Source organism: Amblyomma maculatum, chromosome 5 (assembly GCF_055883805.1).
Source record: "Amblyomma maculatum isolate TAMU_Amacu chromosome 5, ASM5588380v1, whole genome shotgun sequence".
Taxonomy (NCBI): domain Eukaryota; kingdom Metazoa; phylum Arthropoda; class Arachnida; order Ixodida; family Ixodidae; genus Amblyomma; species Amblyomma maculatum.
Genome location: NC_139348.1, coordinates 96,065,890 through 96,079,521, shown reverse-complemented (window position 1 = coordinate 96,079,521; position 13,632 = coordinate 96,065,890). Strand labels below are relative to the sequence as shown.

General features: G+C 46.3%; 1 protein-coding gene across 1 annotated transcript in view; it reads left to right on the top strand.

Moving 5' to 3' along the window:
* The window catches only part of LOC146188829 (uncharacterized), a 34,677-nt gene extending 21,635 nt beyond the window's left edge, over nt 1-13,042 (top strand). The window contains exon 3 of the mRNA XM_084603923.1: nt 12,713-13,042. Coding sequence (XP_084460049.1) covers nt 12,713-12,916 — 204 coding nt within the window. The 3' untranslated portion in view covers nt 12,917-13,042. The remainder of the gene's footprint in view (nt 1-12,712) is intronic.
* Nucleotides 13,043-13,632: the final 590 nt, after the last annotated feature.

Sequence of the window (13,632 nt, the reverse complement as noted above, 5' to 3'; positions counted from 1 at the left end):
TCGGCAGCTAAATCTGAGCTCATAGTCATGGACCTAAAAGAACGGAACCCCCCTAATATTCAAGTCACATTAAACGACAACCCCATCCGCAGGGTCAATAGAATCAAAATTTTAGGTCTCAGTATTTCTGACAACGGCTCCGACGCCGAGACCATAAAATTAATTCGTGCTGCCATTTTGAATACAGCCTCACTAATTAAGCGTATCGCCAATCGCCATCGCGGCATGAGGGAAGCAGACACACGTCGCCTCATTCAAGCATTTTGCCTATGCAGGATCACCTACTCCATTCCTACCTAACACCCACGGAGACCGAGCAACTCAACAAACTTATCCGCACAGCTTACAAAAGCGCTCTCCTCCTCCCTAAATCAATGCCTACTGAAAAACTACTTCAACTAGGGGTTCACAACACCTTAGGAGAGCTGGTAGAAGCTCACCTCATTAGTCAGTACCACAGACTCTCACATACCGAAACCGGCCAAATTCTTCTGCACCGAATTGGGATAAACCTACCCGGTCATACCACGGCCACGCGCAATCCTCCCACCGCTGTTAGCAACAATCTTTACATTCAGCCTCTTCCCAAAAATGCCCACCCGGAGCATAATCGTGAGAGACGGAAAGCTAGAGCCCCGACTTTGCGCAAGCACTACCCTCCTGGCGCTCGGCCAGTTTACGTAGACGCGGCCGAATATTCAAACCGACCAGCTTTCGCATTAGCCGTCGTGGATGGATTCCACAACACGATAGTCAGTGCGTCCATTCCAAATTTGCAGGATTCCCTGCAAGCTGAAGAAGCAGCAATTGCCCTAGCAATCACACACTCCTCTGCTGAGTATATCTTCTCAGACTCCAAAACAGCAATTAGTAATTATGCCCATCGCAAAATCCACTCCCCGGCCGCAAACATTCTAGCATCATCCCCTCCAGCGAATCACCTAATCACCCTCCTCTGGGTCCCTGCGCACAGCGAACACCCAGGCAACACGGCTGCTCACTCCCAAGCCCGAGCACTCGTCAACCGGGCTGAGAGCGACCTGGTGCCTTCGTCTCGCAGTGCCAGAGCTCGGCTTCTTAACTACGACGACCTCACCGTATTTTATAGAAATTCCAGCCTGCGGCACCCTCATCCGCATAAAGCTCTTCCCAAAAGCGACCAGGCTTTCTGGCGCAGACTTCAGACGGCCACAGTCATGACCCCTTTCCTTCTCTGTATTATAAATCGTGGCGAAACCTCTCCTCACTACGACTTGTGTCCTAGCACCAGAGCCGACTTTACTCACGTCTTCCTGAACTGCCCGAACAAACCCAAGCCCCCGTGGCAAGGGCCAAGATATCAGGAGCGATGGGAGGCTGCTCTGCGCAGCTCGCTGCCGGAGGTACAGCTTCTGACAGTGAGCTGGGCCCGAGGGGTCGCCGAAGCTCAAAAGTGCCCGGCCATCTAGAGCGGCCTGAGGGCCCATCGTCGTCCTGCTCCCTCACTTCCCTTTACCCCCCCCCCCCCCCCCCCCCCCCCCCCCTCACTTGGTTCTTTTCTGAATCGTTAAAGTTGCTACCTACCTACCTACCAGGGGCAAAGATATACACACAATGCACCTTGCACTGGGCTTAATACAAATGAAATTTTCGTAAGGGAAGGAAGCATGGAGCATAATATTTGAATGGAAGGAAGGAACAGCTCAAACGGACGGGACGTGTAGGAAGGCAAGACAGACACATGAGCTGACTAACAACCAAATGGTATATCGCGACACAAGGAGCAACGTATAGCAGACAGCCACAGCGCATAAGAATAATCAATTTGCGACACAATCATGGTCCTGATATCACATAGCAACGATCAAAACCTTCCGCGATTGAGATACGTGAGCTCTTGTGGGGATAGAGCAACGGATGGTTGGCTGACACACGTGTCACCAAGTTCGTGAATGTGAAAAGTCTCAGATATGAGGCGTGAGGTCAAATCTTTCCGTCCGTTTGAGCTGTCCCTTCCTTCCATTCAACATGAACCAACCAGCCCGACAAAGCCCTCTTCTTGAGCATAATAATAAATATTTATTCTTATGTAAATTTAGTATGAGCCACAGGTGATTAGAGATAGTTAATTGCAAAAAAAAAATGCATTATGCATGTGATGTAGAGAGTAGCAAATGAAGCAGATAGAGTAAACTGCCGCGAAAACAAGCCTGTACGTCTACATCAAGCCACTTTCTCTATATGACAAGCACGTCAGGCCTGATTGAGGTAAAATGACACTGGAAGCGTTATGGGTTGGTGCGCCAAAGCTGTCAAAGCAGAAAGCTGGGCTAGTTGGTGTGCCATCATAAAAAGACAGCGCGCGTCCTGTCTTCTCCTATGTCTGTGTTATTTACGCTAGTCTTTTTATTTATTTATGGCGCCAAAGCTGTCAATCACGAGGAAACCTCAAGAGTGTTTGAAAGGCATATGTCCTACTTCCAAGTTACTAAAAATGAGCTGCAGCATTGTTCGATCTTGCAAATAATGATGAACTATTGACAGGAGGCAGTGAAGTATAGCTGAAGGATCGTATACCCTTCTACGCCATCTGCCTGTATCCCAAAGCTGTTCGAAATGCTCGAGCCTGCTTCCACCCCTGCTCATGGCTCTGAAGCGGCCCAGTGATTCCGTCCCAAGCGGTTCGGGGAAGCGGCAGCGGACGCCGGATTCCCCCAACAGCAAACACCAGAAGAACATGTATAGAGAGTCCCTCGTTTAGTCCATGCTCCTTTGGGTAATTCAAAGGGATATCGGCGAATACGGTGCCCATTACACTGGTGCGCCGTGTACAACGTGCTATGTGCAGTGGGTTGACCACAAGGCTTTTTCCAAGCACACTTTAGAACTTCAAAAGTGTCTTCAGTAATTTTTTTCCGTCAATATGGATTCTCCGCTAGGGGGCCAACGGAGGCGCATGTGCTTCGTGTGGGCTCCGCGTTTCGAGCACCTGCTACAAGGGACAACACCCGGATACGTCGACTGCGACACACGGACAAGAACCGTGAGTGTACAAGGCACATTTCAAGACCTTTTTTACGCAAATCGGAGCTCGGGAGACCGAGCTCCGACTGTCTAAATCCAGCGTCGCTCCGGCGCCCTTGCTTACCCGAACGCCAGGCCTAGTGCGGCGCGAACGCCACGGCGGCAGTCATGGAATACGCCGTAGTTGGGACGAACGCTTCTCCAGCCGAATTCGAAACACCAGACTGGAAGACAATTGTTTCTTACCGTACCAAGAACCCCAAATCTGAGTCATTAACACCTCAGAGGAAAAATGAGCAGTCCGAGAAACCGAAGGCGAAACCTCTCCCTCCGCTACATCCGAAGAAACCGCTACCCCGACTCCCGGAAAAGGACTATAAAATCATCTACAGACCAACGGGTGGCGTAGACATCACGCGCTACACCGAGAAATCTATCAGACAAGCGATCGCAACAGCGAGCGGCGTCACCGCGTCCGCGGCCGAAAACGACCAATCTAGAACCAACTCTGCAAAAAATGTGATCACCATATCGACGCCGGTGCAGGCAAACGCACTACGCTACGTCGCAGTCAAGCAAATCAAAATAGAAGGCAAAGACATTGTTATGACGTCGTACATCGCCCCTCCGGACAGGGCCCTGCAAGGCATTATCTATAGGGCTTACGATGGCGAAACGCACCAAGAAATGATGACCGAATTCCGAAAAAGAAACCCGGACATCGTTCAAGCACGCACCATGGGAAGAACATCAAAGTCCCTCCTGCTTCACTTCGACGCGGACGAACTCCCAGATAGCATCGTCTACTTCGGAGTCCTGTACCCAGTTTACCCCTTCATTCCTAAAGTAGAGGCGTGCACAAACTGCAGAAGAGTCGGTCACAGAAGAGACGTATGTCCGGAGCCACCGCAACAACGGTGCCCGTACTGCGGAAACCAACACCTGAAAGAAGAAGTCTGCGACCCGGTCTGCATTATCTGCGGAGGAGGGCACCGCACAGGCGATAACAGCTGCAAGAAGCGATTTCAACGACACCAAACGAAAATGTCGGAGCACCAATCAAGACCCAAATCACGGACATGTGAAGACCCAACATCTACCGAAAGGAAGGACCGCTCAAGCTCCTTCCCGTCCTTGGACAGCGGACGCAGCAGCAGCCGTAGCGGACGGAGCAGCAGCGGCGGACGAAACGGAAGCAGCAGCAATGGAGGAGGCGCCAGCACTAGCAGCCGGACTCAGAGCCCCGGGCCGAAACAGGTGAGCTGGGCAGGAGTGGCCTCTCATGGGAAGGGGATGGAGCTGCAGACATTACAGTCTAAACTAGATCAGGCACTCCATCACATTCATATTCTCACGGATAGAATCAAACACTTGGAGGAGGAAAATAGTAAACTAAAAGCACCCGCCATATCTAAGGACCCACCTCCGAAACCACTCCCATTGCCGGAAGTCACAGAAATGGAAACTACTGTGACCGCCTCAGTCGAAACCCCAGTAAGCGTAGTTAGCAAGGAAGAAACACCTCGCAAAAAACGAGCAGCAGCAGCTGACGTAAGAAATACCTCAGTGGAGGATAGAGTCCCAAAACTCGAACAGAAAGTGGAGGAGCACAGCCAGAAACTCGATAGTCTAACCCAAAGAGTTGATAATTTAACACAAAGACTCGAACAACACATACAGGATGTAAATCACAAATTCGGAGTAATTGACACCGTTTTACAGGAAATTTTACACCGGCTTCCCCCTTTAGCTCAAGGGGCGCCAATCGATCTATTCCAGCAAAATGGCCAATCCTAAAACCGTAACAATTTTGCAGTGGAACTGCAGGTCTATGCGCAACAAAAAAACAGATCTGCAGTTACACATTCAATCGCAATCCGAAAAACCTGACATTATAGCGATTCAAGAACCCAGAATGTCTCGACTAAAACTGCCAGGGTACCGGGCGGTTCTGCCATGTCACATCAAAGAAAAGCCTTTAACCACTACGTTGGTACATAGAAATCTTACCGTGGTTAACCACGAGATTGAAAACGTAGAGCTCGATTGTATATTAATTGAAATTCTGCCTAGCAGAAGAAACTCCTCTTCTCTGTTCGTACTAAACGCATACAGCCACCCCAGGGCACCGGCTGGACCAGCGAAAGCCGCTATACTCAAAACCCTCCAAATCGCAGGCCAAAACCCAACCCTAATTGTGGGCGACTTCAACGCTCAACACGTGCAATGGGGACACGCAACCATGTCCAGGAAAGGAACGACCCTAATGGATTTTATCCAGCAAAGAGGGCTCACCCAATACACGGACCCCATGCAACCTTCTAGGATAGGAAACAGCGTGACCAGGGACACGTGCCCGGACCTAACGATAGGCAAAAATCTCCCAGACTTAAGCTGGAGCAACACCAGACAAAATCTGGGAAGTGACCATTATATCATAATGTCTAAAATCACCATTGCCAATCTCAAACCCCAACCCAGAAAAAACAAAATCACCGACTGGGACAAACGTAGGACTATCCGCGACCAAAACAACGAACCAATCATAGACTTAGAACACTGGACACAGACCCTCCTATCGGATGTGGGAAAGGCCACTAAGGAACTAGTACATGACTTAGGCGTAAATACGGTTGACAGCCGACTTACGCACATGTGGGAGGCAAGGCAGAGCCTAGAAAAAAGATGGCTTAAGCAAAAACATAACAAAAAGCTTAGAAACAGGATCGTCACACTCACGAAAGAAATTCAACACCACACCGCAGAACTAGCGAGACAGCAGTGGAGCCATATTTGTGAAAATGTGAATGGAAATCTAGGCACGAGGCAGACGTGGAATCTTCTGCGGCATCTCCTTGATCCGGAATCCAACAAAGCTACCACTCAAAAGGAAATCACCAAAATTTTAAACATAGACCCAGGCACAGATCAAGATATTATAGACACGCTACAGCAGAAATACTTCTGCACAACCCGTGAGACGAAGTCCCTGCCCAATTATAAAGGAGAGCCTAACTCCATCCTGGATGCTGACATAACATTGGCGGAAATAAGAGCAGCCCTCTTTAAGGTACGTGCAACATCCGCCCCAGGAGAGGACGGCATTAACAATAAGACACTCAGAAATCTAGACGACGCTTCTATCACAGCCCTCGCGGACTTTGCGAACGAGTGCTGGAGGGAGGGAAAACTCCCAGCGTCTTGGAAACATGCCATCGTTAAATTTATCCCGAAACCTGGCAGAAAGCTCGCGCTCGAAAACCTCAGACCTATTTCGCTTACTTCTTGCATAGGAAAACTGATAAAGCACGTCATACTAGACAGACTCCAGTCCCACATGCAAAAAGAGAATTTATATCCAAACACTATGGTCGGCTTTAGACCACATTTATCAACACAGGATACGATGCTAAGACTAGCAAACGAAGTCCTATCTCATGTGCAAGAAAGGAGTACCAGGGCAATCCTAGCCCTAGATTTAACCAAAGCCTTTGATAACGTTAAACACAAAGCAATCCTAGAATCTCTTTCACTGCTGAATGTAGGCGCAAGAACGTTTAACTACATCAAAGACTTTCTCTCCGATAGGACGGCTAAAATTCAAATTGGCACTATCAAATCCGACACCTTCACTTTAGGAGATAGAGGAACTCCGCAAGGATCGGTCCTCTCCCCCTTTTTATTCAACATAACCCTAATCAAAATGGCACACGAACTCGCAAGAATCCCAGACCTAGAACACTGTACGCGGACGATATCACCCTTTGGACCACCAAGGGGAGTATTGGCACGATACAAGATACGCTACAACAAGCGGTAGACGTAGTCGTAGATGAGGCGCAAGCCGCGGGACTCGCGTGTTCCCCCCAGAAATCTGAGTTACTCATTCTACACCCAAAGCGTCAAAGAAAGAATAAAGCGCCTGCGATAAAAATCTACGCGGAAGGTGCAGCCATCCAAGAAGTGGAAACACTAAGAATCTTGGGAATGCTCATACAGTCAAACCAAAAAAAACGACACACTAATTAAGAAACTGAAAAACAGCGTGAACCAAATTTCCCTCCTCCTCAGACGAATCGCGAATAGGCGTGGAGGAGTTAAAGAAGCTGAGACCAGGAAACTAGTAGAAGCCTTCGTTCTTAGCAGAGTTATCTACTCTACACCATACGTCACCCTCACAGTTAGAGAAAGAGACGACCTGGATTCACTAATTAGGCAGTCCTATAAAATTGCGCTAAACCTCCCTCGTCATACCCCAAATGAAACACTACTAAAGTTAGGAATTCATAACACCTTAGCGGAAATGGTGGAAGCACACCTCACCGCACAGTACGAACGACTGTCAAGCACTGAAACGGGACGTTTCATCCTAAAAAAAGCAGGAATACAATATGAAGGGACCCGGGCCCACACTTTGCCGATTCCAAGACACGTGCACGAGCAATTAATAGTCCGTCCTCTGCCTAAAAACATGCATCCAGAATATGATACGGACAGAAGAAGGGCTAGAGCACAAAAATTACACGAAAGATTTTCAGTACAGAAAGACACGGCGCACGTGGACGTGGCTGAACATGCGGACAGAGATGCCTTTCCCTGGCAGTTGTCGATCATCGAGGTTCTCCCCTCGCATCGGCGACAATCGATAAAACAAAATTTCCGGAGGAGGCCGAAGAGGCTGCCATAGCTTTAGCCATTACCTCCACCACTGCCAAATACATCCTTAGCGACTCTAAAACTGCAATTCGAAATTTTGCAAAAGGAAGGGCCCACTCCGCAGCCATCAAAATCTTACAAAAAATCTCCCATACCCGCCTTATCACATTGATCTGGGTCCCTGCCCATTTGGACCATCCTGGGAACGAGGCAGCGCACCAATTTGCCCGAGGATTCGTAGTTAACCGGGAGGTGCGCTGCCCTGAGCTCAGGTCGGCTAGGGAGCGGATGACAACCTAGAAAGAAATTACTACCCACTTCAAGAAAGAAAGACAAATCTTCCCAGAACCACATCGATCACTAAGTAAAACACAACAAGTCACCTGGCGCCAGCTTCAAACAGACACTTTCTTTAATCCGTACATGTACTCCATATGGTTCCCAGAGCAGTTCAGCACTGTCTGTTCTCTCTGTGGACATCGAAAGGCAGACACACCACACATCCTATACTCATGTAATCAAGACAAGCCATCACAGAGTCTGCAACTCTCTACCCAATCTCAGTGGGGGGCCGCGCTGCTCAGCTCCGACCCGGAGGTTCAACTCCGAGTCACGGAGCGAGCCGAAGAGGTCGCCAAACGACATCGTCGGTCGGCCACCTGGCGTCCGGCCTAGAAGAGGAGCCCACCGCGGGGACGGGAACGCCAACCCACCCCGCGCCTATGACCTCTTCTTTAATAAAGTTTACCTCCTCCTCCGTCAATATTGCGACAAACGAGTGACAAGGCCTGACGCGCGTAATTATGCAAACCTTTGTTATATTCATTTTTTTGCTACTGGCAGCCGCTGGAATATGGCCTTGTCACTGGGCGCGTGCCACAACGAATGATCGTGTTCTTTATTTGCCTTCTTAATTGGTTCACAGGAAGGGAAAGGCGCAGTATCTGTCACACTTGTGTCTGTGGACACCTGAACCGCGCCGTGAGGGAAGGGAGGAAGGTGGGAGTGAAAGTGAAAGGAGAGAAAGAGGAGCCGTAGTAATTTCAACCACCTGGGGATCTTTAACGTGCGCTGACATCCCACAGCACACGGACGCCTCTTCGTTTCGCCTCCATCGAAACGCAGCCGCCGAGGTCGGGTTCGAACCCGAGAATTCCGGACAGTATTCGGGCGACGACTGTACCACCCCGGCGGGGCCTGAACGCAAATAAAGAACACGATCTTTCGTTGTGGCACGCGCCCAGTGACAAGGCCACAATCCAACGGCTGCCAGCAGCAAAAAATAAATATAACAAAGGTTTGCATAATTACGCGCGTGAGGCCTTGTCACTCGTTTGTCGCAATATTGACGGGAAAAAATTACTGAAGACACTTTTGAAATTCGAAAGTGTGCTTGGCGAAGGCCTTGTGGTCAACCCACTGCATATAGCACGTTGTACATGGCGCCCCAGTGGAATGGGCACCGTATTCGCCGATATTCGCGCGTGCCACAACGAATGATCGTGTTCTTTATTTGCGCTCAGGGCTGCACGGACGCGTTTTTTTTTTTCATTTTCTTTGCCATGCGAGATGCGCCGAGATTTATCTTGAATGACTGTGACCACTCGCGATTATTTATGGAATGGTCGAGGTTGTCGAGGTCGAGGTTCGCGCATTTATCCAGATGCTTCTTTGCCAACTTTACTGGCAAGTGCTACGGAGATTCTTAGTTCGGCGACCAGTGAGCAGGTTTCTTGCTACCGCCCCCGATGCGTTGCTTAGGTCTTGCAGGCATGCGTCAGTCCAACATAGAGTTGATTTCAGCACTTTTGCGCCCATCTGCTCATTTGTGCCCACTGCATTGTCACCACTATGTGACAATTCACAGAGGAAAAAACTTCCCGTAATGCAACTGCCTTTCGAATTTTTATTATTCTATCGGAAAAACGTGATCGGTGTAGGAAGTTCAGGAAAAAAAAAATATGAACTCAAAACTTTGGTCAGCTATCGATATGAGAAGTAATTTTATAACGTTTGTGTAAAAATCACAAGGACAAAACCACTTTTCTCTTATTTTGAACTTATTACGCATCACTAGAGGTCTGACTGCCATTGCTTCTCAATGCCATCTTGACTTTTTTTAAATGTGTACGATTTTGTTTTCTTAATAAATTTCATCCTGCCCACTCTCTCAATAGCCTCACAGATGCTGCAGTCTGAATAGATAAATAAATAATCTAAATAAATAAATAAACAAGTAAATACAAATATATTTGATCATTTGAACATACTGCAAACCTACTGGGCTATTGTAGGAGTGGGTTTGAATGGCATTGCGTCGGGAACAAATAACAGAACATTGCAGAATAATATAGGCAGGATGAACTATACACATAATTAACAAACAAAACATACAATACAATGCAAAAAAGTTCTTACAATTCAATAGTTGTTAAAAATGTGTTTATTGGAAAAGAACGAGTAGCACCAGGCAACGAATTGTGAGATTCTATTACTCGAGGAAAGAAGCTACATTTAAAGATGCCAATATGGGCAAAAAAGGCACGATACTGAGGTGATGGTGTCTTCTAGTATTAGTTGGCTTAGCGATAATCAGGTACTTGTACGAAGAAATCAGGAAAGAGGAGTTAATAATACAGTGCAAATGAAACATCTTTCACTTTTACCAAATATCACGGGCGATAGCAGATTTTAAAGGGTAACCCTAAATTGTACCATTGGAAAACTTTGCTACAAAATTCCAATTGCTCCGTTGGACAAGAAATAAATTCTGGTCCACAAAAGTGGGCATGGGAAAAAATCCCACATCTTTCATCATGTTGACAGGATGGAGCTTGGTGCGTGAATAATCTTTATTAAAGAAGGCGATCGGTTATATAGGCAAGTGTTTAGGCCATGCATGTGCCCACTGTGCACACGCATGTACACTGTGCCCTACCTCCCTGCTTTGAAACTATAATTATCAAATTCTGTACAATGCGCTTTCACATTTTGAAGTTTTTGTTTCCTGCCCGAAGTACGTGTTTCAGTCGTTCAATGTAGCGCCGGTTATATCTACCTCGGAATGTCATTTAACTGCAGAACGCAGTGCTGACACAGCTCTAAATGCCCTACTTCCGCGCACTCTTTGGGCTTTTTTTTAACCTCTGAGAGCTGCCAGCATCATCGTTTTTGCGTGCTTTGTTTGCAAGATCACTGCTGCGGGAGCAAGGAGTAAAATACCGTAAGCGAACCTCAGTTATAAGTGTGATCACCTTTATAGACGGCACGGTTAGTGCCGGTAAATTCTGCTAACTTCTCCGTCCTTCAGTCTCTCTACCTGAGTCGGCGCACTTAATAGAGCCCAAAGATTTCTGAATTAAGAAGCTCCTTTCTGAAATTCAGAAAAAGGCGTTTTGTTCCATCTAGTGTGCATACAGCGCAATAACGGGTGCTGTTCTGGCGTTCTGGATTCGCAATATGGAGTTGTTAATAAGCCCGAAATATGATTTCAAGCTTGCGCAACAAATATCGTGTAAACACTCGTGATGTGCGTTCGTTTGGCTGAAATTAGTAGTGACGAATTTTTCAGTAATCACAGCAAACTGCAGTGCATCAAAGTGCTTACAAACTAGACGCTCTAATTTATCTAGAAAAAATAATATGACCTCAGCGAGAATATTAGTGTTTGATGAACGTTTAAAACATTGGTAGGACTGATACGCGTTTCACCGAAACAACTTTCCCAACTTTTGACAAGTTTGCATTTTTGTCTTCAATTGTGCTTTCTTAAATGTTGAGGATCCGGAACGTATAGCCTTTACGGTAGTATCCACCCATGTGAAAATGTCCCGGGAGGAAATTTTGTCACTGTTTGAAATCTTTGAAAGGCTTGTCTTTTAAACTGGGCGCCTCACTTTGCCCCAAAGATACTGTATCTTGCCGTAAAGTTTTGTAGAAAAGTACCATTCAGCTGACCTGTAGAATTTTCAATAATTTCAAATAAAATAAAAAAATTATATTCCTGAAAGTGAAAGTATACGAACTTCTTTTCGCTGTTATGTATTCTCGGGAGGTGGCATTATTTAGGAAGTAACGGATTCTTCTTTCCAGCTCGAAATTTACGGTTGGGTTGTAAGCACCCTGCGATAACCAAAAACAGCATGTAACCATGTCGCAACAGACCAACGTTGCAACAGGCATAATGCATATTTTTACCATTAATAGTTTTGAACAAACAAAGAAGCTGATTTCTTGTCTACTACATAATGTACCGAAGACTTTTGTCAGGAATGGAAAAGCGCGAGCGCAAACAGTTCTGTACTTGGCAAGGATGACCAGTCTGCAAAAAGTGTTTAGTTCTCTCGGCCATTAGAAACATGTGGCGTAATTGGCGAAACAAGCAAATCCGTGAGAATTTCAAAACAGGTGTTACACACAATTGGCAACATTGCCAGATGTTTTTTAACATTTAATATATTCTCGACTTTAAGAAGCAGATGCATCTTAGTTAATAAACACAATCTTCAGCAAAGAACCATACGGTATCTTAAATTACAGTTTGGTATTTTCAGCAAAGTTACAAAGATCCAGCAGCAAAGACGAATGAGCATACTATTACCTAACCACGTGCTTATCCCTATACGTATATACGAGCTATGAACGCTTTTCAAACTTGCGTGCAATTAGCTGCTCAGATTGAACACTAAGGAATAAGTGTCAACGTTGTGAAGGTTTCAGCTTGCTGTGGGGAGTGTGAAAAACTACCTTTTTAACAAAATTACTTCCAATGCCTAAAACATTTCTCTTCCAAAATGACGTTTCAATAAAAGAAAATATATATTACATCCTTTGTACACAAGCCTTTATACCCTAATGACTTAGGAAGAAAATTAATTGGCAATTTGGCAACCTAGTATAATTAGCAATAAATGCTTTGATAATCGCTGACTGATTAAGTACATTTTTTACACTGAGTTTCTCTAACCGTTCTACAATATTCAGGCGACCGTTACATTAGCTTCCACTGTGTTGTACTCAGACAGCCTTATTATTTTCTATTTCTCTTTTTAAGTGCCATCCACGCATGCCACTACCAAGGTGCCCTACCGGATGTATGTGCCATCCACTGGCAAGTAATCATGAAATAGGGATGTGTTTCAACCCTCGCCTTCAGCTGCCTCAAGGTTGGGACCCGCCGCTCAAGTCCAACCCGATGTCACCCGTGACACGATCACCCAGCGCATGGCGTAGATACAAAAATTTGTTCACTCAGTGACTTCCCTTTTCAATAATAAATATCGGAAGTATTTCGGTGTATATAGTAAATTCGCAAAAACGGGGTTTGGTGTTCTTAAACAAATATCTCCAATTAGTCCTAATAAAGGTGTTTCAGGTAATTTGCTTCTTGTGGTCAAAATATCTCCTTCTTAAGTCCCATCTTTGTCGAGCAACCACTTGTTTTCTTTTCAACGACTGTGTCAGAAGAAGGCACCCGGCACATGCAATACGTTTATTAAATTCATAGACAATAAGTACGGCAACGCACCCGAGGGTAAGATTTGATTGTCTGTGGCTCCTGCGGGGACTTGTTTTTTGTTCACATCCTTATCAAGGGCTCGAATGCATAGGAAAGCAATAGGAAAGGAATATTTGATATCCATTCAATCGCGTAAAAAAGGTCACCGCCATTCAGAGACGCAGCCACAGCTTTCAATTGGTTTTGATAAGTAACCGTACCACGGCTGTGCTTCACTAACTGATGAAGTGATGATGATGATTATGAAGTGAAGTGAAGTGAAGACCACTGGCTGCGTGCCGCAGCTGATGGCAAGTCGCGTATGACGAGAAGAGAATGCTCTTGTTGACAAGAGCACCGACTGCCATTGGATTTCTTAAACTGGCTCTTAATTGGTCCATCGGATATTTCCGTGGCGCTAAACATATGGTGTGCGAAAAAGGGCTCGTTATAAAATTCTACTTAGAACCGTGTTT